The sequence below is a fragment of the Aspergillus pseudoviridinutans genome (assembly GCF_018340605.1).
Source record: "Aspergillus pseudoviridinutans IFM 55266 DNA, scaffold_1, whole genome shotgun sequence".
NCBI lineage: Eukaryota > Fungi > Ascomycota > Eurotiomycetes > Eurotiales > Aspergillaceae > Aspergillus > Aspergillus pseudoviridinutans.
Window position 1 is genome coordinate 1,975,855 of NW_025091281.1, and position 26,124 is coordinate 2,001,978.

The window sequence follows — 26,124 nt, forward strand, 5'->3', positions numbered from 1 at the left end:
GCACGTGACCATTTGTCTCTCGCAAGCGAAGAACAATGTTAACGGCCGAGCCTCCAACTTCCTTTGTTTCTTTGAGCTGGAACGAATGCCTCAATATTACCGCATCTGGTATCGAAGCAAAGAATGCAAAGAAAAATGAAAAGGATCCCAGTATTGCTTCGCATTGATAGCATGGAGACGGTGAAGCGTTCCGGTTTGTGTCCTTCTTGTCTGCGTAAATATTTTGCCTACTTTATGTATCATTCTCACAGTAATGGTCTTCTCTCATACTTCTCATCTCATTCGAAATAACTGAAACAACTGGTCGAGGACGGTTTCCGACCAGCCTCTACAAGATGACATTTGCCTTGTCAATATCACTCCGCAGTTTCAGACGCATATTGCCCTGGAGATGGAGTTGGATGTCATTGTTTGGCTTTACCACCAAGAAACATTTGCCTACTTTGAGTCTCGCGACGGTGCTCGCTCTCCTTGCTAGTTCTGTTACGCCTATATTCGCCATCCTTCTTGGAGACATCTTCAACTCGTTCACATCGTTCGGCGGTGGTGATATTAGTGGCGACGACCTACTCCGGAAGGTAGCTAGACACGGCATCGCGCTTCCAGGCTTAGGTATCGCTAGCTGGGTACTCAATGGAGCGTACTTCAGTCTCTTCATTGTTTTTGGGGAGCTACAAGTCTCAAACGCTCGAACCAGGATCTTCGAAGAACTGCTGGAGAGAGACCAGGAATGGTTCGAAACACAGAAGGATGGCACAAAAGCTTTCTTGTCTTATCTTCAAGCGTAGGTCATTTCTCTCTGATGTCTATTGTGTTAAGCTTCGTTTATCTTACCTCCGTCATAGCCAAATTTCCGAATTGCAGATAGCAACCTCGCAGCCGTTAGGGCTCATCATGCAATACACCTTCAGAACTATCATTGCGCTCGGAGTGGCATTCTATACCTCGTGGAGTCTTGCATTCATTACTCTAGCAGGGATCCCAATTTTCTTATGCGTCGTTGCCTTTCTTTCTTCTCGAATCAAGCCAAGAATCGAAGCCCAGCAGGTTGAGCTTACCCTTGCCTCGAAAGTCGCCAACAACGCTACGAGTCTGATTGACATGGTCAAATGTCTCAACGGACAGGGATTCGAGCTTCGCGATTTTGTCCTCAAAATAAATATTGCTGCTGCTCAATACCTCAAACAAGCACACCTAAACTCCCTACAGATAGCAGTCATACGATTCATGATGTTCGGCATGTTTATTCAAGGGTTTTGGTATGGTACTGCTCTAACGACATCTGGGAAACTCACTGCTGGAGAAGTCCTCAGAACTTTCTGGGCCTGCTTGACGGCAGCTCAGTCGATCGAGCTAGTCTTGCCGCAAGTAATAGTGATGGAGAAAGGCAAGGTTGCAGCCGTAATGTTAAAGGATCTTCTGAACGGCCGAAGAGTGAAGAAGCACCTGGAGGAGCTGAAACGAGCTTCATACCCCCGATATTGTGACGGCGATATCGAGGTGTGCGATGTAAGTTTTCCAGCGGACGAGTACTGCCCAATTTCTAACTTTTTCATCCTTTCTTTAGCTCACTTTCACGTACTCGTCCCAGCCCGAAAGGCCCATATTAAATTCAGTCAGCCTCTTCTTTCCTGCCGGTGAGATGACTTTCGTGATTGGAGAAAGCGGATCGGGAAAGAGTACACTCGGACAATTACTTGCACGGTTGTATACGCCTACCTCAGGCGAAATACTAATTGATGGCAACGCAATTCAGACTCTTAGCGTCAATTGGATTAGGAACAACATCACACTTGTCGAGCAACGGAGTGTGCTTTTCAACGAGTCCGTTTTGACTAACATTGCCTTCGGCCGTCGAGCACACGAGACAGTGACAAAAGAAGACGTCCGTGAATGCATTGATTTGGCAATGCTAAGGGACACTATTGATAGCTTGCCAAATGGTCTCGACACGTGCGTGGGGCCCGGGGGAAGCTTCTTGAGTGGAGGCCAAAGACAGAGAGTGTCAATTGCACGAGCTAGACTAAGGGACACTCCCATTCTCATCATGGACGAACCCATGAGTGCGCTGGATGGCATAAACCGCATAGCAGTGATGAAAGCGATACGGAAATGGCGAAGAGGGAAGACGACGATCATTATCACACACGACATGTCACACATCATGGACCAGGATTACGTTTACGTCCTCGAGCATGGCTCTGTTGTGCAATCAGGATACAGGCATGAGCTAGAAAATAGCCCAGCAAAGGAGAAATACTTTCCCTTCAGGGAGGGACAAATCTCCTCGAAAAGTCCTGCGAAGCCGGAAGTCTCCTACGTTAATGACGAGACGCGGGAGATAGTCGAAGTTCCAAATACTATCTGCGCAAGTGACTTTGGCTTCCCGAAACACAAAGAAACATCAGTTCTGTCAAGGAGAACTCCTTCGCAATTTAAGAACGCTCAACTGCACCACCGCAGAATCGAAGAAATACAGCTTTCCACAGGATTGAGTAACATGGACAAGGCACAGGCCACGTCTCAAGCAGAGGAGATCTCAATGCCTGACGGAGTTGCTATACCGATGCGTGAACTAAGTATGGCGCAGTCACGCACATCATTCGTCTCTGCCAATCGATACCGATTACATCGCCCTTCTCTGACTCTCCCTGTTCCTCAAGCAGAAGCAACAAATTATCCGCAAACTTTCAAGCGGCCTCAACCCGCAAGAGGGGACACTCCGCTTTCAGGGCAGCATCGTCTCTCTGTAAACCGGATCATGCGGACATTAGTGCCCAGCCTCACCCCAAGACAGCGGTTGCTGCTCCTGCTCGGAATCATATCTGCACTGGTGGATGCTACTGCAACACCTGTTTTCTCTTACTGCCTATCTCAGCTCTTCCAGTCATTCTACGACATGAGAGTCAGCTCCTTGAGATGGGCGCTGGCTGTTCTAGGTGTCGCCACAATTGACGGGACTGCCTCTTACTTCATGCATTATCTTTTGGAAGCATCAGGCCAGGTCTGGGTTGATCAGCTTCGCAAGGAGGCATTCAGACGAGTGTTGGACCAGCCTCGGCAGTGGTTCGATGAAGAAGGCAACTCGCCCTCCAGAATCACTGCTTGCCTTGATCAAAACGGGGAAGATATGCGGAACCTAGTAGGCCGTTTCGGCGGCTATGTTCTGGTAGCTGTGGCAATTACCGTGACCGCAGTTATTTGGTGTCTAGTGGTCTGCTGGAAGCTCACCCTGGTGGCGCTGTCTTGCGGTCCCATCATTTATGCGATTACCAGAGGATTTGAAGGAACCAGCGGACTATGGCAGGGGCGGTGCAATGAAGTTACCAGGAATGCAACCGACGTATTAGTCGAGACATTCTCAGAAATACGTACTGTGAGGACACTGACGCTCGAGCCCTTCTTTCACAGGAAATACTTGAAGGCGGCGTCAAAATGCATGAAAATGTGCCTCAAGCGGGCGGCTTACACTGGGATTTTGTTCGGCCTTGTAGAGTCTACAATAATCTTCGTGAGTGGTGAGTAGGCGCCTCCCTCGTTCCGTTGACTGTTCTAAGAGAGTATCGCAGGTTTGATTTTTTACTACGGAGCGCTTCTCGCATCGTCCGGATACGCGGTTGAAAATGTGATGACCGTATTCTCGATGCTGTTATTTAGCATCGGATATGCGAGCACGGTACTTTCATGGAGTAAGTCTTGTCCATTCCTTACACATGCTTAGACAATCTTGCCTGTACGATTGCTAATTTCTTTCAAGTTCCGCAAATCAGTGCTTCTCAAGACATGGCTACTCAGCTGCTACGACTGGCTAACCTACCTGTGGGGCAATCCCATGAACATAAGGGTGACAAACGCCCTCTGAAGGCAGCACCGGTGAAAATACGAAGTCTGACCTTTCGATATCCATCGCGGCCCGACGCTCCTGCTCTCCGAAACGTGACGCTCGCTATAGCTGAGAATTCTTGCACTGCAATTGTAGGTGGCTCTGGATCAGGAAAGTCGACCATAGCATCCTTGATTCTCTCTCTCTACGAAACACCGCTATCCAGATATGAGACGCCGACCATCTCAATCGGGGGTCTGGATATCCGACGCCTCCACACGCCGTCCCTTCGTTCCCTGATATCGATCGTGTCACAGCAACCTACGATATTCCCAGGCACCATACATCACAATATCTGTTACGGCTTGAGGGATGAGTCTCCCCTCCGTGAGTTACACAGTGTTCGTGCTGCAGCTCAAGCTGCAGGCATCGATGACTTCATCGTGTCACTTCCCGACGGCTATTCGACTGCCATTGGGGACGGTGGCGTGGGCCTGTCCGGCGGCCAGGCGCAGCGATTGGCGATTGCACGAGCTCTTGTACGCCGACCGCAGATGCTGATCCTGGACGAGTCAACTTCGAACCTTCATCCGGAGAGTGCAAAGGTGATTCGGCAGACAATGCAGAGGCTGGTGTCGACTCGATCAGGCCTTACCGTGATAATCATTACACATTCCAGAGAAATGATGGAGATTGCGGATAATATCGTCGTTCTTCAACAGGGGTCTATTGTGGAACAGGGCCCTTACGATGTTCTTGCAAGGCGGCACGGTGGAAAATTGAAAGCTTTGATACAGGACAGCGAGGACGTAAACTCATAGTCCAACAGCTCACCTACTGAAACATAGTGGGCTTTATTGCACATTAGCGAAGTGGCGATTAAACCAATCCAGAGCCTGATCTTCTGCCTCAGTAGCCGTCTGCTCTGCATCTTTCACAGCATGGTCTGCTCGCACGCAGAACCCATGACTAGCCCCGTAGTAAACCTTCACCTCACCAACCTTACCCTCACTCTCCATAATGTTCTTGATCTGCTCAATCTGCGGCTTTTTCAGAACATTATCCAATTCCCCCAGGGCAAAGCTAACGGGGATCTTTATCTTCTCAATCTCCCCGGGGATGCTCAAGAGGCTAGGATGTCCCGTGAATCCAACATTGATCAATGGTTTGCCGTCTACTTCAGCTCCGTGAGCCAGATTGACAGTGTGCTTGCCTCCCCAGCAGAAACCGGCTGCTCCGATGGGGAGCTGAGCTCCTTCGTTCTGGCGGACAGCGGCGAAGAATGACTTGACGATGGGCCAGGATTTGCCGAATCGGTTGAAGTACAAGAATGGGATCATGGAGTACATCGCGCCAGCGATATAATAGCTGTTTGACTGCCTCAATATTCTCGGACATACGTTTGTCAGGAAAGAGACTTACGGTTTGACAAGCCAGTCGTACAGGGTATCTGTCTTGAACAGATTCGGCATCACGTTTATAGCCCACACAGGGCACGAGTGTCCTATTCAAGTGAGCATAAAGTCAAATCCTGTTTCTCGTCTCTACCAGCACCAAACTACATCCCGAATGCTTGATTCTCACCATTCATGAAATCCGGTAGATAAACTTTGTACCTGCCCTTCTGGGCATAATGATCCGCCAATATCCGGTTATTGACAAACTCCCAGCCGAAGGCATCCGGAATAATGATGATAATCCCCCTGATTGCTGAGTTACCTGTTGGCTCTGGCGCTGGCGATGCGACGTAGACGTCGAGTCCGTGCACTTTGGTCACCTCGCCCTCTGGTTCGCCGGAGTGTACATGGCCGCTGAAGCAATCGGGGCAGGACATGGATGTATTCTGCAGATGAATATGTTACTATTGACTGCTTATTTATCTGACCGAGTCGATGGAAGTCAAGGAAGAACGATGGAAATCTACAAGCAGGCTAGGATTATGTGCTTCCGTATTTGCTGGGATAATTGAGCTGACAGCATGTGACACTGATGATGTCCTCATCCACGATAGGGGTACTGTCAGTGCAACCTTAATTTTCAGGCTGCAAGGCTGGCAGCTACTAGCTATATTGTTTCAAAGCAGGACATGGTGGCCTGTCATAGTTGCAGCTGTGTTCTCTTGGATTGCTCCTCTCTAAAAATCCATGTTCCTACATCTCTACACGAAGAAGATTATTTTCCCACCGATAAGATAATGGTTGCTTCATGACGGAATGCTGCTGAAACATACTAATTGCTTATTTCCGCTGTGGTTGAATAGAGTAGGAAAGGAGCTTTGGTGGATCTTGTCAATACACACGGACTATCTACGATTAGTGCTTTGCGTTTCGCTCAATACGGAGTGAAAATTGTCTTGATCTATCTACAGAGTAGACTTGAAGCAGCAGGACACTGTCAGACAGATTTCTGGTATGAACATTTCGGTTCTTCTAAGACCACTAGCAGAACCTTGGAATAGCCTGGGACAAATCATGGACGGATCCTTCAGACAGTTCGGTACAATTCTAAAAATGGATCTTTGGCTGCGTCGGCCGTCAAGAAATGATAAGCTAGTCGCCAGTCATTGTGAAACCGCACGAGCTTGGCAAGGACTGGATTGTGGCGGGTGTTTCTGCGGATCGTGATGACCATGGTATAGTTGTCTGGTACTCCGTACTCCGTAGACTACCATGGTTAACAATCACAGTTCCTGCTCGATGACAAAATTATGGAGCTGGACGGGCGCTGGAGCGCGTAAGCACCAGGTACGTCTCTCAAATAGGAAAAATTTGAGGCCTACCTCTCTAAGGGTGCCAATCTGTAGGCCTTCCGCCTTCAACCTCACCAGCCACCCTGGCAGTATTAATACTAAAGGGATCTTCCTTTTCAGCCCGTTAATGACAGCCTCTGATTAGCTTGCTCTGCTTTCAGGCATACGGCTGCTGTTGGCTCATTGTCCCCAGTACTACTATCTACCCCATATTATTCCAGCCAAACCATCACAGATCCTACCATAATTCAGGATCTTTTCTGTTCTTTCTTTTTTCTCTCCTCTCACCTCCTTCTCTTCCATGCTTATTTGCACTGTCCATGTCCTCAATCATGGATTTAGTGATTGTTAACACTATCTTTCAAATCTATACTATTGTCCTGTGATGATCCGGTGCGATTTATTGGCTTCTATTCTATATATAACCTCTTATCTGCGCCGAGACTTGCCTTCACTGTCTTGAGCACTGCCTCTGCTGTCTCTTCCGCGAAGTGTTCTTCGCTCTGACTTCAGTTCCTCTTGGTATCTCTTTCGCTAACAACAAAGACATCAAGATTCGTTCTAAAAGCAACTCAGAAGGAGACGCTATATCCTTAATACCTAGCGGATCGGGCAGCTGTGATGTATATCTCACCCCAGGTTCGTGGGCTGATGGCCCGTCAGAATGGTGGCAACACCACCTCTGACACTAACTCCCAAGGGAGTGATAGGAACATCATTTTTGTCATTGTGAGTGTTCGTCCTTGTATTCATGTTGCTTTAATACTTGTTCTCAGCTAATTGCTTGGACTTCTAGGTCGCTCTGGCTATTGTTGTCACGTTCCTCCTGCTCGGCGCCTCCTACTTCGGCCTGAAATATTTGCGTCGGATGGGCTGCTCCCCTAAATATATCCCAGGAAAATACTTGAAAGACAAATGGAACCGCTGGGACCCCGGAAAGTTCTATAACCAAGTGTCAGATGGCGTCCGGAACGGATTGGCTACGGGCGCTGAAGCCACGGAGATGACAACCGCGAGAACGACCAATCCCATCCGTCGTGATGCTTCCATTCGGTCCGTGGCCACTCTTCCTGCCTATTCTCCAAATCCCAAGCCTGAGGAACAGGTTATTGCACGTGAAGGTGAACGAGATGGCATGGATACCGTGATCGAGTTTCCCGAGACCGCTGAAGAAGAAGAGGCTCGCCGGGAGGAACTCATGGCATCGTTGTACGAAATCCGTCAGCGCCGGCGCGAGGAACTCGCAGAACGCGAGGCTAGGCGACAGGCACGGCGTGAGGCTCGCGAGCGTGGAGACCGTTCTCAGCTAGAGATCTTACGGGAACAGGATCGACTCCGTGCTCGCCAAGCAAGAAGTCGGTCATCCACCAATGCCAGCAATAGTGCAACCAACCTCGCTACGGCTTTAGCAGAGCATCAGACTCGTGGTCGCGGCAGGCGGATTGCTAGTGTGAGCTACGCGGACGTGGGCTACGTCCGTCACGATGGATCGCGAGTCCGAGCAACTTCACCCGATTCCGATCGTCGCCCCCTACTGTCGAACGGCCCTTCCGGCAGTTTTGATGCTTCTAACAGGTCTTCCCTGGTCGATACCCCGAGCATTCACTCTCGAGGAGAGTCCTACTCATCCGCCTCGACTGGTCCCGTCGATCCGGATGCCTTGACTCGAGTGCACTCCCAAGCACATTCTACCGTCTCTACCCTTCCATCCACCCCAGGCGGTGAGGAGGCCGATGTTGGCGCTCTCAGCATTCCGCCGCCGGAATACGATCATCTGGACTGGGGCGAGGCCCCTCCGTATCAAAGCCCCGTCACCGAAAGGAACGGACATACCGCCCCTCTTCGGGAGCTGACAGTTGTGCCTACCATTCATATTGATGCAGCAAGCCCTGTCAGTGACAATTTCCCGGCGACTGCTCCTCTTGCGTCCAGAGAGCAGCACGATGCGCGTGATTCTCCTGAAACTCGCTAGAGCTTTGCGGCCCACAGAGGTTTCGCTATCTCTACTTAACCCCTTACCTACATCTCAGAGGTGTGCAGCGCTGATTGCACCTCGAATGCGTTTTATCTCCTGCATCGGACGGCGGTTTTACGTGCATGACTAACGACGATTCATTTTCTCTCTCATAACGGTCTGAGAGGTCTAAATAGCATGGCGTCTGGAGCTACATCGAGAAATTTCTGTCTTAACTGTTCTCATCTGATTCTTCTGTATTTCTCTCCTGGTTCCTTATCTCAACATGTACATTGAGATGATGTTGCTGCTGCTCGAGGAGTTCATCGCGCGCGGCTGGAGGAGACGAACGAAAATAGTCAATTACATAAATTGCTACTTTGCCTTCATTCCACCCGTATCCAAAAGTATGAGGAGAATAGCGAAGTGCATATACTTGCAGCACGCTTTTTGGTTGTTGTGCGAAGTAGGAGAGGTCCACGGTACGCCGTAAGGTAGCCTATCCTTAGGCGGTCACTCCGACGGCGGCTCCACCTGGCGGAGTAAACAAATCAACAACTCCCCCAGCCTCCTCTTTTCCCGTCCTGCGGAGTGTCAAAACTGACTTTCTGATCATCCATCGCATCATTTTTGCGATCGATGCGAATAATACGACTCTAATCAATTGCATTAGTCTTCTATAAACTCAGTTGAGATACCCATATCCTGGTTGTCATTTTTTTTTTTTCGCGTGGACGCTCGTGGCCGCCGACGCGCTTTACCAAAACATACCCAGCGATTACCCGTCATCTCCTGGCAGTTATAACGACAATCCTGATTTTAGCATAACTATTCATGCCTGAAGTCAATTAAGCTTCAACTCACTTGTATTGCTAATTTTGTTTTGGAACAAGACGCGTCATACCTTTTGACCATGTCGCGCGAGAATACCAGACGCTCTGAAGTCACGACAAACAGCTTCGCGTCGTTTGGCTCCGATTTTGACCCAGAGCATGAAGCCCTCGCGTCTACGAAACACTTTGAAAACAGTCCCAAATTGCCCGAGATGAAAGGCAGTGCCAGGAAACAAATCAACAACTTTGAAGACGAGGAGCCTGACTACGCCATTGATACCTCTGCATTGGAGCGCGCCTTCCCTGAATTCTCCCCTGTGGGCACCTCCGAAGATGACACCGAGGAAAGCATATCGGTTGAAGCTGGACGGGGCGTTAACAAGCCTACACGTCGGCTCGATGACTCGCGAAACTCCTTGATGAGTATAGAAAATAGTGTGCGGTCGTCCTCGCCTGCCGTCAGACTCGATTACCCTGCGTCGCATACGCCTCAGAAATCCGCCATGCGCGTTTCCTCGAGAAGAGCCGCCAGTGAGAGTCTACGAAGAGATGCTCAGCTGAGACAAGCCAGTCTTGCCCACAAGGAAAATCGTGACCCTCTTTCGTCCAAAACAGCCCGCAAGGACCAGCGGCGGACATTGTCTGAAATGCACGCAAAGGTCCGGGACGCGTACGACGGTTCCTTCATTGTCGATGAGAGACCTCAGCCTGCGGCAACCAGTACGCGTGCGACGCGATTCGGAAACGTCAACCTTTCTCATCAGATAGCAGACGCGGTGGAGAGAGCATCACAAGAGGCTTATGCTAAGGAAATGCGCCGGGGGAAGTTACCCAGCAACCTGCGCAACGTGTCCGGCAATGGTGCTGGTGACACGGGCACTATGCAGTCTTTTCTTCTTCCCGATCTTCCCAATTTGTCGGAGTTGGTCTCGGGAGTCTACGAAGACGGCACACCAGTTTATACCCGCCAGAGCAGAGCCAGGGCGACGCGATTTGTATCTCCTCCGAATGACGGCGCCGATGTGTCCCTAACTCGTGAACATATTCCCCTTGACGCGATTCCCATTCCAGAAGATGAAAAGGCTCTCTTTGTTTCTCTGAGACTTTTGCAGGACAAAGTGTCAGAGCTTGAAAGGGCAAAGTCGGATGCCGAGAGAAAGATTGATGAAATGCGACAGGAAAATGCGGCTTTGAAAGCTGGCCGGTCTCACCGGAAGGACAAACACGGCCGTTCTCGCGTGTATGAATCCGAAGACGATGACCACAGAAGAGATGTTGGGTCTCATTATCAGAGTGAGTTACTTTATCGCTGTAGTTCGAGAATATTAAGATGCTAACGGTTGCTTCAGAACTCGAAGCTTCGAATCTGGCTTTGCAAAACCAATTGGATGTCGTTGAGCGGAAGGTGCAGATGAGCGAAGCGACGCTGAAGAAATTGAATCGTGAGAGAGACATGGCTGTTTCTCAATTGGGAATAGCCTATCTCGAATCTCGAGATCTGAAAAGCGAGAACGACAGCCTACGACAAGAGAATGCTGAACTCAAGGCACAGTTGGCTAAATTTGTCTCGCTGGCCTCAAAATCTCGCGAGGATACTGGTCGTTCAGAAGCAACCTCCGCGACTGAAGCAAGCGTTGAAAGCGGCCAGCTCGACACGCAGCGAAGTGAGGACATGAGTCAGCCCACTAAAGATCTTACTGGTAAGAGTACAAGATCGAAGAGGGCCGGCGGCGTGGAAGACTCGCGCACAAAAATCTCTAAACAGGTCGACAAGGAGATTTCCCGTCTTGAGAAAGAGCGAGCCGAAGAAGCTCTTTTCTCGATTGACCTGCCGAGGACCAGGGCCTCGAGCTCCCGAGCCGAGCGATCCCAGACTCAGACGCGAACAGGCAACACGAAAACAAAGAAACAGCCAAACACAGGAAAGCAGCGGGTGAAAAGGGTGATTGTGGAAGAAGTCGATGTCACTGAGCCTTTGGATTCAGCCACTGAGGATGCCACGGGCCACACCAAGAAATCCACTTCCGCAGAGCAAGACTTGACCTTGTTGAGCTTTGTTGACGTGAGTTTGCTACTTTGCTTACCATTGCTTGCCACTAATGTGATTGCTATAGGAACGTGAAATCGCTCAACTGCGGAAGGCTCTAGAAGAAGAACGACTCGCGCGTAGACGGCGACAGTCGATCTCGACCAAAGTTCAAAATGCGGACGAGACCGCAAACTCTACCCGTCAAAGTGTATCAAAATCGTCTGTGCCTCGCAAGTCCTCGTTGAAGGAGAGTAAAGCCCCGATAGCAAGACCCGCCTCGGCAATGGGTGATCTGACGGGCACATCGAAAGTCAGCATGGCTGAGGCAGACAGTAATCTTTCTGTGCCCATTGAGCGCCCAAGACGGCATTCGGAGCACTCCATCATCTCTACCACTCAGCGAAGACGTCGCCCTGTTACTGACGACATGACTTCTGCTTTCATCCTGCCAGATATCACTATCCATCACGCTGATTTGGCAGCCGAGGACCCAAGCCGATTGCCCCAGGCTGCACAAAAGGCCTTGGACAGTGCTACACAGCATGATGGCAAGAACTGCACGGTTTGCAAGCGCTGCATTCCTGGTGACTCGCAATGCGACCATACTCATGAGACTGTAAAGATCCCAAAACCTGTCCCCGTTTCGGAGCGCATGCCTGAGCCTTCTGTCTACAATGAGGAGCCTACATTGCGCCCTGCGCAATCTCCCGGTGTTGCTCTCGCGACTGTGCTCAAGGCACTGGAGGATGAACTGTCCCATCTGAAAATGCAGCTTGTAACCTATCAAGGGGTCTATAACAAGCTGGATGCCTCGTTGAGCAAACGCCAGAGGAAATCGTTGGCCGCCAAGATTGAAAAGATTCTTAAGGACATCGACTTGAAAGCTGATCAAATCTATGCGCTCTATGACGTTCTCGAAGGCCAGAAACAGAACGGACATGAGATGACTGAGCAAGAGATGGAAGTCACGCTTCAATCCATTGGGATCGACACCGCTGCCACCCAAAGGGCCGCGGATGTGACCGCTACCACAGATAAATCTTCCCACAAAAACAACGATACCGACTTGGAGGATGATGAGGAGCTACCATGGGAAGGCATTGAGAGCACGATGGATGTTACAGGCAGAATTGGCAACTAGCTTCACTTCAGGCCGCTGAATTTCTTCTCTCATTCCTTGCATATTCTCTTTCCATTCCCTATTGATCTACCTTTCTGTTCAACTTTCTCATGCTCTCTCGCACGGATCTCGGTTCAGGTTTCCGACTGACCTCTCGGAGGTGTATGTCCCTGACCTTGAGAACTATGCGTTGGGCTGGGACACAGTTCCCGGTGTTTCCTGTCTGACAGGTATGGTCCGCTGATAGACTCGGCGTCGAAGTGTCCTCGAAGCATGGACTGGGAACGTCCTTCGTTACTTGAGATCGGCTTAGCAGTGTTGACTGATCAGAAGTGAACTGTCCGCTGCACGGCCTCGATCTCGTAGCTTAGGACACATTCTTTTCAAATTTTTTTTTGTTTTTTTGTTTCTGTTCTTTTTCTCTAGTGAGATTTTAGCTTGTGAAAGGTGTCCTGGCGGAGTTTATAAGCGTGTCCTATTTAATTCTCTTGGCATTTGGGCAAGGGACTTGGTTGGATTTTGAGTGTATGTTATGCTTTCAATGGTTCAATGCACGAAATGCGCCCATTCATTGTGCACTTTCTTCAGCTGCAATATGTGCCTATAGGACTATAACCTCTCAACTCGTAAAGAGCCCACGCATGGTACTGTGGCGATAGACAAAAGAGTAAGAACATGCGCCATATAATATAATCAACTAATCATGAATTCCCGAGAGTGCAACTATTGATTCTTTTCAATGCAGTTCTGCAGATACGACTTTTTAAGACCCCGAAATATAACCCGGAACCAGGTATGAAGCATCAATAACCAAACATACCAAGTGGAGCGAACCAAAGTAGGAGAGCATGTTTGCATCGCATATCCAATGCAATGCGCTATATATCTCATAACTGTGCAGCAATCGAGCTTAGATCGAGTTCATCCCCTCCACATCATCCATGTCGCGGTAGAACCCCGCGACCAGGAAGGCAAGCTCCAACGCCTGCTTCTCGTTCAGGCGCGGGTCGCAGAACGTCGTGTACCGCTCGCTCAGCCCTTCCTCGGTCAGCCCGCCCGCGCCGCCGACACACTCCGTGACGGCCTCGCCGGTGAGCTCGAGGTGCATGCCGCCGAGGAATGAGCCGGCGGAGCGGTGGATCTCGAGCGCCTGCCGCAGCTCGGAGAGGATGTCGCTGAAGTGTCGTGTTTTCACGCCTGTTGGGGTCGTCTGCGTGTTGCCGTGCATGGGGTCGCATTGCCAGACGGGGAGGTGGCCGGCGCGTTGGACGGCAGCGATGTGGGCGGGGAGGTGCTGGCTGATCTTGGCGGCGCCGTAGCGGGAGATCAGGGTTACCTTGCCGATTTCGCGGTTGGGGTTGACGACGTCGAGGAGGCGGACGAGCTCGTCGGGGGCCATGCTGGGGCCGATCTTGATGCCGATGGGGTTGGCGATGCCGCGGAAGAATTCGACGTGGGCGCCGTCGAGTTGGCGCGTGCGGTCGCCGATCCAGAGGAAGTGTGCTGAGGTGGCATAGTAGCTTGCTGCGGGCTGTGGGGTCGTGGTAGGTGGGTTGCGGAAGAGGCGGGTGAGACTCTGCTCATATTCAAGGAGGAGACCCTCGTGGCTGGTGAAGACGTCGACGGTCTCAACGCCTCGGTCTGTGTCGATACCGACGGTGTGCATGAAACGCAGCGCGTCCTTGACTCGGCTGACGATGCGCTCGTACTTCTCCTTGATGGAGGGCTCAATGACGTGACCGAGTCCCCAGTCCAGTGGGGAATGGAGATCCGCGAGACCAGACGAGAGTGAGGCGCGCATGTAGTTGAGCGTGGCAGCGGAGTGGAAGTACGCCGAGACAAGCCGTGACGGGTCTGGCTTGCGAGATTCTGGGGTGGCAGCGAAGCCGTTGATGTTATCACCGCGGAAAGAGGGCATCTCGACGCCGTTGACCACCTCCATAGGGCTTGACCGGGGCCTGACTCTGTCAGCAACAAAGGAGCGGACGAGTGAAGGACAAGATAAGGCAACTCACTTGGCAAATTGCCCGGCTATACGGGCAATTCGCACTACAGGTTTGTTTGCGCCTGGCCGCCATTAGTACGTGTCGATGGATGACAGAAGGCGTAAATGTACCCCAAATCAAAATCAAACTCATCTGTAGAAGCAATTTGAGTTTCGCTTCTACCATATCCTGATTACAGTAATCAAACAGTTCGGCGCAGTCCCCTACGAGCAACATAGCGGTTAGACACTGGTTAGAGACCGATATTGCGCGTTCAGGCAGGACGATGTACCTCCTTGTAGAACAAAAGCTTTGCCCAAGGCGACATTTCGCAAGCTCTTTTTTAGGTTCAGAATCTGACACTCGACGGTTAGCATCACGCTTGTCGCTAATCAAGAGTAAAGTAGGACATTACGCCGTACCTCTTGCGTTGTGACAAGCGGGGGAAGCTTCTGCAGTTTGTTCAGAGCGGCTCGTACTCCTTCCTTGTCGTCATAGACAACGTCTTGCTTGATGGGTTTCGTAGCCCAAGCTGAGACACGATTCAGCAGCTTCTCCTGTATGTCTAGAGGGCAGACGGCTTACAGCTTGGAGTCCAGTCCTCCATGGTGGGGGCAATGATCAACCTTATTTGCTAGTATAAACAAGCTTGTTTAAAGTTCTTCAGTATCAGATCAGACGCTGGATCGACTAAGGAATCAAGTCTCAGTCCGGGAGCTTAGCAGTTAAGAATGGCACATGCAAGCAAGGGATCGCTTGCTGTCAGTCAGCCTCACAGTCACAGTCTCATAAGAGTGCCCGCAATGTGCCTAGGAAAAAAGAAATATGCGCTTATTCGCGGCCTGAGTCATCAACCTATTCCCCCTAGTCCAGACTAAGTAAGGCGCGTTGTTATCGTAATCGGCCACTTTCTTATCGCGTCATCCGTGCGGAGTAAGGAACGCTCTTGGAGACATCATATCATCTTGCTCTCAACTGTTTAATTATATACTCTCAATAGCGCATTGAAAATGTCAGACTCACTCCCCTCCGCATCCCATGACCCGGACTCTATCGAGCGATCTCCACCTGCCCACGCCGAAGACCGAAAAGCCGCTGCCGCCCTTTCCTCCCTGCACGCCAATGAGATCGGGGAAGAACCTAGCAATAAGTCTTCGTCCGCTGATCAGGAGGCACTCGGGAAAGCGATGAGTAGGTTGGAGATTGCGCCGGGTACGGATGCAGCGGCCACGACGGTAGACGCCAAGAAGACACAAGCAGTGACGAAGAAGGCTGTGAAGGTTTCGGCGGAGGATGTGAATCTATTGGTGTGTACCCTTGCCTTTCATAATACAGGCTATGCTGGGGAATTGGGATCATGGCGGTGTTAATGCCCTGCAGGTACAGGAACTGGACTTGAGTAAGATCAAGGCGACGGAGTTGCTGAAGACGCATGATGGTGATACAAGGAAAGCAATCAGGGCGTTCATCAGCCCTATGGGAGCATGACGTGCTACTCCTGGCTATAATTGCAGAACAGAAGCTATGATGCTGGTAATGATGAGATGATCCAAGGCTTCCAAGCATTGTCAATAGCGAGCCAGACGAACCTTGGTTCGCAGGTTTTGATCGCAGCAGTCTATCTAATGACAGTCTCTTTAACGAATTGATGATCACAAAATTAGCTACTATTTCTCTTCACCTCTATCAACAACGAGTATGGCCACATCTATCATAATTCGTATCTCATAGTCATATATACCGAACGCCATCACGTTTATCCAACAGACGAGCCCAGAGCGAGCCTTAGAGAATAGCATCAACCTCCCCGGGCGCCCTCTCTCCGATCTTTCTTTCTCTCTATCCCCTTTCCCTCATATATAGTCCACAGCAGCAACCAACCCACCAATGCTTCCAATGCCAGTGCCCACCAGATACCACCAACAAGATTATTTTTCAAGCCCAGTCCCAGCCCCCATCCACCAATGAAGGGACCTAGTGTGCGTGCCGCACTGGCTATACTCTGAGCGACGCCATGCACCGTCCCAAGAATCGATGGGTCAGTAACACAATTATTCACCAGGATAATAGCAGCAGGAAGAGCAAAAGTCCGAGAAATGACCTGCAGCCCAACCACAGCCGTGAAGGCAGGCCAGACCAGCCATGGATGCCGAGGGATGAGCACTAAGAACGGCATCAGAGTATACGCCAGCGGCGAAAACGGCAAGAAGGTGCGGAAAGAGGTCAACGTCCCTAGACGAGATTGGACCTGAGGGTACACGAAGATCTGCAACGGGAGGCCGATGACCCCGATAATTGCCGTTGCAAGGCCAACGCGGGAGGACGGTAGTCCCAGGCCACCGCTGAAATGGAAGAAGCCTTTCCGGCTATTCTCTGGAGCCCTCGGGGTAGGGAGGAAGACAAAAGTCATGGCGTTAAAGGCGCTGGTGTGAAATGCCAGGAGAAAATGAACTACCAATGTCAATAGAACATTGGGGGTCCAGATCTGACGGAATCCCGGCCGTTTATGGCGAGGAAGCGCTTGCAAGCGGATCGGACTAGATGGGGCTGATCTGCTGGTCACGCTACCATCCATACACAGAGACTCGTTGTCCTCGAGGTTCCTCAACTGGCGATAATGACGTGGAACCCGACGTCGGGAGAAGAACCTGGCGAGTGTTCTTCCGACCTGGCGGCCCCAGTCGCTTCGGTACCGTGCAGTCTCATGTGTCTACGAGGCACGTTAGATCTCGTCCGTCCACGAAGTGTGTATGGAGACTTACCTCGTCGAGCCCAAACAAGAGTGCCAAAAAGGCACTAAAGGTGAAGATAGCATTGAGGATATTCGGCAACGCAAACGGCCACCGCTCCATCCACCATACACCATCCTTCCCACCAAGAAATGACCCAGGGCCAAACAGATGAGGATAGCTGTTGATGGGATCGGCCAACGAGCCCCCGATAATAGGACCAACGATAACCCCAATATTAAAGCACATCGGAAGCAGCAGGAACGCACGCGACTGATACCTGCAAAGCACACTTGTCAGAAATCACCTTTACCCAGGCGCGAACCAATTGCACTTACTTCTTCTCCTCAATAATTTCCGATATCATCGTCCGCATCACCCCAACGTTACTATTTAGAATGCCCCCGAGGACCCGGAACACCACCGCCGCCGCAAACGACCTTGAAAACCCAAACCCAAGACACGAGATACACGTCCCCAGCAACCCAATTAACAGCACACGCTTCCTCCCCATCCACTCCGCGTCCGCCATCCGGCCCCACCAGACCGCAGTGAGAAACTGCGCAGCGGTAAAGCTGCCCTGCATGATCCCCGCCTGCGTTGAAATAGTCGAGTCCGGCAGCGAAGGGTCGAATGACTTGAGCTGGTAGAAGAGGTATGCCTGGAGCGAAGTTTGGGTCAGTGGCTCGGAGAGACGGGCAAAGGTGAGGATGGCAAGTTGGCCCCTTTTGGGCAGGGAGGCCCAAGTCACGGGCTTCTCATTTTGGGAGTCGATGACTCCATCAGTGTCTTCTGCATCGTCATGGTTGTCGCTATGGTCGAAGGGTGTGTCCGATGAGGTTCGTCCTTGTGTGGTGATGTCGAGTACGGGTGCGACGGGAGGGGTTGAAGGATGACTACCGTCGCGGTTCATAGTTTTTGTAAGCTCTTCATCTCTGTCTCCACCAAGGCAAGCTGATCCGTGAGAGTTAGCGTCTACGTGGTTGACATGGAGTTGGGCATCATGCCGCGGATGATTTGTAGGGGCGGCGTGCATCAATGAAAAACCAAGCTAGAAATTGTAGCGAGGCGTGATAGGGACTGATAGTTTTCTATTTGGTAATGAGCAAGATTAGAGAGATATACAGATGCCAACAGTATACAAGGAATTCCTTTCGTGTGCAGCAATAGTAAAAAGGTATCTGTGCTGTCGACATTGAGGCTAAGCTCGCGTGACTTCCATCTCGAATTTATTTGCTTCGTCCGCAGAATCTTATCGATAAGATCGACGCAATGAAGAAGTGCGGAGATACGGAGTACAAGATCAAGTGCCGACTTAGCCGAGCTCGGAGAGTGCCAGATCAAGTCCCGGCCGTCATTGCAGCCTGAGGCATTTCAGTATTCGAGACAAGGTAGAATTGATGAATTCTTGTATTATGTATTCAATGGTATATTCACAATGCAATCAACCAATGTACAGGGTATAACCCGACCAAAAACAAAAGGAGAGATATTGTGCCCATGAACCAAGAAAGCTTAACGCCTTGCATACAAAATGCGAATCATCAATTGATAAGTGGGCTCCCAACCTTGGGCTTGAAAGCAAGACTCTTTCGTCGCGCAGCTTCCAGCTTGAATCGTAGTTTCTGAGTAGGCTCATCCTCGATCGATGATGAAGTCGAAAAGAGACCTTGCCGAGTCTGCTTTGGCGGGCACGTTTGTTGGACGAGCCTGGATTTTTGAGAAAGATAGAATGGGGTGGCAGGCGACATTCCGATGTTGTCCATCCTGCTGAAATCGTATCCGGATGTGCCTGGTGTCTTTGGCGTCTGGCAATATTGCTGATCTGCCTCCGTGTGGGTTACGGTGTACTTTCTGTTGCTCTCCGGAGTCGAAGACTCTCCCTGCGAAAGTGGAGGAGTCTGTCTCATAAAATCATCCATGGTGTTAAAGTCAGCCCCCGAGCGTCTGCCAGATGCAGATGCCGATGCGCTGTTATCCGCTTTGATCAGAGTTCCATTGACGTTGCTCAGCGCCCGAGGCTCCATGCTCTTCCTGCGCTTGGCACCACCACGGGGAATGATAGAGCTATCGACTGCGTAGTGGGTTTCATCAAGCCATCTGTTTTCTCGCTCGCAACTGGAGTTCCATGTCAGCATAACATAACCGAGCTATAGCGACAAGATTGCTTACTCAAGAACCCAACCGACACCGACACACTTGACCAGGCCAGCCGCTTGTCTGACCTTTTCCAGGGTTCTCACTCCTCCGTCCTTGAACACAACGTGGGTAATTCCCACCTTGCTGTCTCTGCGGTTTGTCACATCGCCTGACGACGTGCTTGCACGAGGATTCCATCCCCAACTCTTGACGCATCGAGCTCCCATCTGCTGCAGAAGTTCAATGAATATGCCGCTGGCATCTTCTCCCTCAGTTGTATGGACATCCACATATACAACCGCTCCTCCAAGAACGTTTTCACGTGCAGCGATGTTCCTACGAGGAGCCTTTGAGGGGCTTGGAGATGTTGAAGGAGCCATGGAAAGCCTACTCGACTGGTTGCCAACACTACTCCGCCGGGAGTCATACTTTTGAGATCGGCGAGTTTCGTTATGCTGGAGTTTGGGCATCTTGCGAGGAGAGGCTTGTGCCGTACTCTGCTCCAGGGGAGCGAGAACAGGCTTTCGCAGTCGAGGAGACGAGCGGACAGGTGAAGAGATTGAAAGTGATCGACCCCTTTTGCGGGAGGGTTTCAAGGGTGAAACTTGACCTTCCGGCTTCAGAGGTACTTTGGATACCGTGTGGAAGGTCTGTAGTGGGATCCTTTTTTCCTTGATGGGTGTGACAGGAGCAGGCGATTTAACTATTTCGTTCTCCTTGTTCTCGTCCAAACTGTCCTCTTTCGGAGAGCTAGGCAAAACTACCGGGCTCTTAGCGACATCAGAAGCATGCGTAGGCTGATGGTTCAGGAACTCTTCGTATGCAGTCGGCTCTGCGAATTCGGGTTGCGGCTCGCTGAACAACTCGGTCATTGGCTCTCTCTGGGGAGATGATGTTGCCACTGCATTAGCACTAGACTCTTCCAAATCTTGCCCATCCTGGTCCTCGTAGATCTCTGGAACACCAGCGTAGATCTCGCTATCGCGAGGTCGATCTGAGGCTTTGTCTTGAGGGGGCCCAAGACGATTATCGATGTCAGGGTAGGCCACTTCTTGAGGAATGCGAGACCCACGACGAGAAGACCTTCGAAGTCCTCCGAGGGAGAACACCCCTCGCCCGCTGCGTTTTGGCTGCGCCTTCTCAGGGCTGCTGGCTTTCCATTGACTGAGCTGCTCTGCCAAAAGGGTGAAGCGAGGACGGTTTTGCTGCATCAGAGATCCGCTTTCCGGGTCGTGACTGCAAACCGCCGTGGAGGTAGATGAATCGGGCAGGCCATTATGCTCGAACGAATGACTCTGGTTATCCGTGGTGAACTCAGACTCAGACATTTCCTCTTCTTCACGATATTCCAGATTACCATGGTAGGCAATGGTATCCTGAGTTGTCGACACTTGTGGTGCCAGAGAATGATCCTGGCCATGAAGGGGGCTATTCACTCTTTCCAACTCCTGCTGAGCGTCTAGCTGAGCGTTCGACCGCGTATTCGCTTGCGCGTCAGGCTGAACGTCATAGATATAGTGGTCCGTGGTATCAAATGCGACGAGTGTCGCCTCGTCATCATCAAAGTATTCGCTATCGTGGAAATCAACATACTGATCGTTTAGCTCATCAGGTTGGACATCGACTTGAACGGCGGCACTTCCTGTAGTCTCCGCGACAGGATCAGTGTCCGATTCACCGTCGACGTCTTCACCAGCCACTGCTGCGTCAGTGAAAACATCTTCAAGCCCCTCAATCGAGTGTCGCTGAAACKGCAGGCTTGACTCCTCTGTCACAGCTTGAAACTTGCTGCCGTATGCGTCCTGCATCATGTGCTCTTCCTCGGGCTCTGATTCCGTTGCGTCCGGGTCCTCTGCTTCATCATAATCAGGCGCAAGGTCAATTTGCTCGGCGTGGGTACCCATGTTGTTAACATAGGCGGTATGGCCGACAATGCTTTCCTCCGCCAGATGGACATCGTTCTCATCAACCTCAGAGCTTTCTTCACTGTCGTTGTCGTCTAGCACTCGAGGTTCCTCCCCAGTAAGGCTCTCGACGCCATATTCCGCAGCTTCTGCATCAGACGCTACATCGCCAGGTTCTTCACAATCGACTTCAGGACCTTCGTGGGTCAACTCGCAAGTTCGAAGATCCTCGGCACTCTCGACAACATCATCATCATCGGACAGCTGTTCTGGAGTGTCCTCGACATCTTCTGCGGTCATGGAGTGTGTTTGCTGCTCGTCATTGATATCATGAGAATCTACACTGTGCGCGGGAGATACCACGACATGATGCTCGTCGGACGATTCTTGTTCCGTCTCGTCTTCTTGATCTAGATTTTCCCTACCATAGTCGACATCCATCGGGGCTTGACGTTCAGAAGCCTTGAGAGACGATTCAACATCGTCTGCATCATTGGCCTCGTCGGCACCGGTAGCAAGACCCCTACCGCTTTCATTGTTATGCAATTCCGGCATTGAATGGACACTCGAGAAGAGACTGTTCTTGAACGGAGAAGCAATTCTCTTGGCAGGGCTTTGGAGCAACAGCGACCGGGACTTAAATGGGGTCGACGATTCCTGCAAAGGAGCCTGGGCGAAAGATACACCAAATATGCCTTTTTTAGGGGACGATTTAAGAGGTGAATTGTGCCCTGGGGTGAAATTCGGCTGTGATAAGGGCATGATTTCCTCACGAAGACCCAGGCCTCCGTGTCTGGGGGTCTCCAAGTGGGCTCTCTTTGGAGACGCTTTGAGTGGTGAATTTTGAGTCGGCGTCAAGCTTGGTTGGGCAATCGATTTCTCGTTACCTTTAAAAGACAAGCGAGCTCGCCTCGGTGTCTCTTTGACGGTGTAGTGGAAGGGAGAAGGGGTGGGTCGTCGGGCAGGACTGGACATAAAGAGCGACTCACTGAAGTCGACTGCCTTCGTAGGATGAAGGTTGGGCTCACCATTTTCGTCCACTGACTGGTTGAACTTTCTTGGGGTGAAGTTGATTTTTCGCACGGGAGAGCTCAACCCAGTACCTTCTGATCCTTGTTTGAGAGGCGAATTTATGACGAGCCTTATTTGGTCCTTGACGCTGCTGAGTTCATCATCCTCTCCGTCTGAGCTGACATACGAGGAAATCGATTTGGCAACTTGGGTGGCTTTCTTGGGTGATAGAGGCTTGCTGGCTTCCTTCTTGGTGGCCGCAGGTTTGCGCCCTCGGCCAGTAGTTGTAGCAGGTTTTCGAACTGGCTTCGCTCCAAGACCGACCTTGCCTGATGCTGTAGTTGCTGCTCGTCGTCGTCCAGTCGTAGCAGGGGCTGGTTCGTTGGCGTCATCTTCTTCGGAATCGGACACATCCTTGAATGTGACGGTCTTCTTCTTAGCTGGTCCACGGAGTAAGTTCGACCTCACGGTCGTGGAGTTCGTCGCGATAACCACGTGCTTGGAATCGCTACTTGATACTTCGGCTGCGCTCGTCTGTGTTCGAGTCTTCTTCTTTGTACTGTCTTTATCGGCACGTGTAGTGGCAGCAGGCTTCGTCGCGGCAGTTGCCCTTGGTCGACCTCTCGGTCTAGGTGCTGACTCGGGTTTAGTTTCGTCCTCCTTTGGCAGCGGCTTTGTCCGTGGTCGTCCAGGTCGCTTCTTGGGGGCATCGGTCTGGGCCAGCTCGTCCTCGTCGTTGTCGCTCTCACACTCTGCAGCTGCAGGAGTCGCAGGTCTTCTTCCCCGGCCTATAGCGCCTGTAGAGGAAGTTGAGCTCTTCCCTTTGGGTCTTCCTGGCTTCGCCTTTTCCCTCGTATCTATGAGTCCCAATTCGTCGTCCGTAGCCTCATCCGTGTCAGAGTCCGGCGGCTTAGTCCTCGCGCTTGTCGCCGTTGCAGTTCTCGTGGTTCTTTTTCGGGTTTCTGTCGCAGAGGTTCCTGTCTTTGTCCTCGTAGTTCTCGCGACCGGTTTGCTGGCTGGGGGACGCCCACGGGTGGTCCGTTTTGGGGATGACGTTGGGATGATAGCTGCTCGAGCCATTTTGAATCAATGCCAAAGAGAAAAAAATATGCACCCAAGGATTTGTGTCTCAAGCGACGGTACAATTCTGCGGTTTCCCTGCTGTTAGTAACGAAGATAGGTCGGTGTTGACAAGCCCGCTGCGCTCATCATGAGCTGAATTTCGCAGCAAGGGTATGGCAAAATCAACTAGCCACAAAGGTGCACCTGCCAAAAGTTCTCAAGCAGGGGCTTTGCTGTGGCTATTAAGTAGACCTAGCTCGTTGATTATTAGATATGTGTTGTTGACTTCCGGCTGTTTGGCCGCCCACTAGAGCTGCGGCGTTTGTCCTTAGGTTTCTTGTTTGAGAAATCACGTGGATGTTGTCATAGCAACACACCAAAGCACGTGCCATCTTTCCGCCTATCACGAATCTTTCAGCTTATATGCAGCTTACTGAGCCAAAGGGCCGACATGGCAAAGGATGATTTTTCATTTTTGCATAATCTATAAACGAGAGGGATACAAAGCGATAAATAAATTGATTGCACAACAATATCGCTCGTTAAATCTCCCAATTGGAATAACATGACGTCTAATAAGACTCTATGACGGATAGATATAGCTCAGCCAGCATTAGAATCTGGTAAAATGGGCATTTCGCGAAACTTTCCAAATGAATTCTATAGGATTGTCCAAACGGCAACAGTAGCGACCATTGCAGTAGTGAGAATATTTGGAATGATCCCAGAGGCTGCACTATCCAAAATCGTGACCGGCTCGTAATCCGCCGGGGTGGTGCTGTTGATAGAGCCATCCCAGCAATACCTCTGGAAACATTTTTTGCAGATTTCCGGCACATTAGTACTGGTTCGTTCAAAAGACCGACTCAAGATAGCACAGCCAACACAGGTTGACCAGTTGCCATCACGAGTGCTGTTACCCATTGTCACCACATCATATCCGTTAAGAATGGTAGAATCTCGCTCTGCTTCTGTGTAGTCTGGCTGGAAAGTAGAAAAGTTGGAGTGAGCCGTGTAGGGGTAGTTTGGAAGATATACAATCAAAGGTGATGGGCCAGTCGTGTTTGAGCTGTTGCACCCGAAGAACGTGGGTCGAGTGTTCAAGCCTTTGTTGACGAAGGTATTCTGATCGGGAATGGCAGGAAAGGAAGTACCATTAGCGATGCCTGAGGAGTTCAGGCTACGCTCATAAGTAGCGACAAGGGCAGTTCCGTTGGGCCAGCTGTACTTGGTGTCGGCAGAGGAATCAACGGCGAAGATGACATCGACATGTCGCTCTGGCTGGATCAACGGGTGCAGTGGTATGTTTTGCAGATCTTCACCACCATCCACCAAGTCCAGTTCAGATTGAGCGGCACTAGGGTTGGTATTGTTGGAATAGTGGTAGAATGGGTTGGGCGCGTATAGAGCAATATCCTCGTCATTTTCCCCAATGTCCCTCAAGATGTCCGTGAAGATGGATTTCAGCCAATCCGGCAAAGCCGTGGAGTTGATCTGAAGAAGGAATTGATTGAAGAGAGTAGAGGATGTACCCATGACGAAGCCAGCATTGTCAAAGCCACGCACACAGCTCTCGTTACTTGGGACTGAGCCTCCATTGAATTTGGTTCCTAGATACTCGAGGGGGGCAAAACCGAAAACTGTGGGGTCAAAAGTTCCAAATTCCCAAGGATTAAATTCATAGACGGTGGCATTGCTGCTGACGAGAAGTTCTCCAGGGTAGCGACCATCTGCAACAACCAAAGGCATTGGCATCTCTGCCTGCTGAAATGTGTCGGTTAGCGCGATGGAGGACCATGTATAGCTGGGACCACCGTTGGCTGCATTGATCAGCTGGTAGGACAAAGCACGGCCCCTGTGAAATCATCAGCATGTCGTGTTGCGACGAAGATCGAAGGCTATCAGTACCAGTAGTCAGTAATTGAAGTCGGGTAACCCGCATCCCTCTTTCCCGAGACCGCATTGCTGATGTCCTTATAATAGGATGCTGAGTCCAAAATCTGAATGCTACCCCCATCAGGACCTTCGAAGATCGAATTTTGAAATTGCCAAACGGCGCCCTTTTGGTGTGTCTGGAGCGCAGAGATGGTGGTAAAGTTGTTGATATAGATTGAGCCCACCAGCCATGATCCACCACTCAGGCCAGACAGATAGGTGGCTGACTGCAGCAATCCACCCAACTGCCCGGTGCTCGTAGAATTCGGCGTACGACTATCAAAGGCCTTGATCGCGCCTGCGCCGTTCATCAGGGCTCGGTAGCCTCCTCCAGAGACTGCGATGCCGACATTGGGAAGATCCGACGAGTTACTGGAATGGCGGTCAATGTACCCCGCCGCGTCGAAGTCTTGAATCTTGACATGATTAAAGAAGTCCTTCATCGCAGAAGTAGTCTTGCCCCGACGCGTCTCCAGCCATGATGTCTCGTTGGGCGACAACTTTGCGGCACTGCGAATGGAAGGGCGACTGGCAGGACAACCGACTGTACTGGGTGTGTATCCATCGGGGGCATTGGGAAGAGCACGCTGAAGGATTTCGCTATGAAACGGCTCTGGGGCACCGCTCACACCTATCGGAATTCAATGGCATCAGTTCCCGTTTACAGGCAAATATGAGAAAGCTACGCATCCGACTAATCCGAGCCACACTTCAAGGCACGACGATTCACCTACCAGAAAATAATAGGCCGGAGACAACGCACGCGACTGTGACGGTCTTCATCTTGGGTTGTATTATGCCGCCTCACGCTATAATCCGCGTGAAGATTCAGCTAGAGAGGACAATAAGAT

General features: G+C 51.0%; 9 protein-coding genes across 9 annotated transcripts; 4 read left to right on the forward strand and 5 right to left on the reverse strand.

Annotated features, from left to right (window-relative positions):
• Window positions 1–401: 401 nt before the first annotated feature.
• Asppvi_000702 (ABC transporter ATP-binding protein) lies at window positions 402–4,644 on the forward strand (the record flags this gene model as incomplete). Its single annotated transcript, XM_043297008.1, has 5 exons — window positions 402–784; window positions 846–1,509; window positions 1,568–3,518; window positions 3,570–3,689; window positions 3,758–4,644. The coding sequence occupies 5 exons, from the start codon at window positions 402–404 to the stop codon at window positions 4,642–4,644; spliced, it is 4,005 nt and encodes a 1,334-aa protein (XP_043152943.1).
• Window positions 4,645–4,677: 33 nt separating this feature from the next.
• On the reverse strand, window positions 4,678–5,657 carry Asppvi_000703 (dienelactone hydrolase family protein; the record flags this gene model as incomplete). The annotated part of the gene is made up of 3 exons (XM_043297009.1): window positions 4,678–5,191; window positions 5,246–5,327; window positions 5,408–5,657. 3 exons carry the CDS (start codon window positions 5,655–5,657, stop codon window positions 4,678–4,680), a joined length of 846 nt encoding a protein of 281 aa, XP_043152944.1.
• A 1,536-nt stretch (window positions 5,658–7,193) lies between these two features.
• Window positions 7,194–8,544, forward strand: Asppvi_000704 (uncharacterized protein; the record flags this gene model as incomplete). The annotated part of the gene is made up of 2 exons (XM_043297010.1): window positions 7,194–7,301; window positions 7,369–8,544. The coding sequence occupies 2 exons, from the start codon at window positions 7,194–7,196 to the stop codon at window positions 8,542–8,544; spliced, it is 1,284 nt and encodes a 427-aa protein (XP_043152945.1).
• Window positions 8,545–9,439: 895 nt separating this feature from the next.
• On the forward strand, window positions 9,440–12,529 carry Asppvi_000705 (uncharacterized protein; the record flags this gene model as incomplete). Its single annotated transcript, XM_043297011.1, has 3 exons — window positions 9,440–10,652; window positions 10,709–11,421; window positions 11,474–12,529. 3 exons carry the CDS (start codon window positions 9,440–9,442, stop codon window positions 12,527–12,529), a joined length of 2,982 nt encoding a protein of 993 aa, XP_043152946.1.
• Window positions 12,530–13,418: 889 nt separating this feature from the next.
• Asppvi_000706 (3-deoxy-7-phosphoheptulonate synthase class II) lies at window positions 13,419–15,100 on the reverse strand (the record flags this gene model as incomplete). Its single annotated transcript, XM_043297012.1, has 6 exons — window positions 13,419–14,466; window positions 14,524–14,575; window positions 14,625–14,717; window positions 14,786–14,849; window positions 14,916–15,025; window positions 15,079–15,100. 6 exons carry the CDS (start codon window positions 15,098–15,100, stop codon window positions 13,419–13,421), a joined length of 1,389 nt encoding a protein of 462 aa, XP_043152947.1.
• A 403-nt stretch (window positions 15,101–15,503) lies between these two features.
• On the forward strand, window positions 15,504–15,981 carry Asppvi_000707 (huntingtin-interacting protein K; the record flags this gene model as incomplete). The annotated part of the gene is made up of 2 exons (XM_043297013.1): window positions 15,504–15,800; window positions 15,874–15,981. The coding sequence occupies 2 exons, from the start codon at window positions 15,504–15,506 to the stop codon at window positions 15,979–15,981; spliced, it is 405 nt and encodes a 134-aa protein (XP_043152948.1).
• A 310-nt stretch (window positions 15,982–16,291) lies between these two features.
• On the reverse strand, window positions 16,292–18,258 carry Asppvi_000708 (putative MFS multidrug transporter; the record flags this gene model as incomplete). Its single annotated transcript, XM_043297014.1, has 3 exons — window positions 16,292–17,203; window positions 17,256–17,502; window positions 17,561–18,258. 3 exons carry the CDS (start codon window positions 18,256–18,258, stop codon window positions 16,292–16,294), a joined length of 1,857 nt encoding a protein of 618 aa, XP_043152949.1.
• Window positions 18,259–18,766: 508 nt separating this feature from the next.
• On the reverse strand, window positions 18,767–23,356 carry Asppvi_000709 (uncharacterized protein; the record flags this gene model as incomplete). The annotated part of the gene is made up of 2 exons (XM_043297015.1): window positions 18,767–19,340; window positions 19,395–23,356. The coding sequence occupies 2 exons, from the start codon at window positions 23,354–23,356 to the stop codon at window positions 18,767–18,769; spliced, it is 4,536 nt and encodes a 1,511-aa protein (XP_043152950.1).
• Window positions 23,357–23,998: 642 nt separating this feature from the next.
• On the reverse strand, window positions 23,999–26,056 carry Asppvi_000710 (lysophospholipase family protein; the record flags this gene model as incomplete). Its single annotated transcript, XM_043297016.1, has 3 exons — window positions 23,999–25,193; window positions 25,247–25,904; window positions 26,008–26,056. The coding sequence occupies 3 exons, from the start codon at window positions 26,054–26,056 to the stop codon at window positions 23,999–24,001; spliced, it is 1,902 nt and encodes a 633-aa protein (XP_043152951.1).
• Window positions 26,057–26,124: the final 68 nt, after the last annotated feature.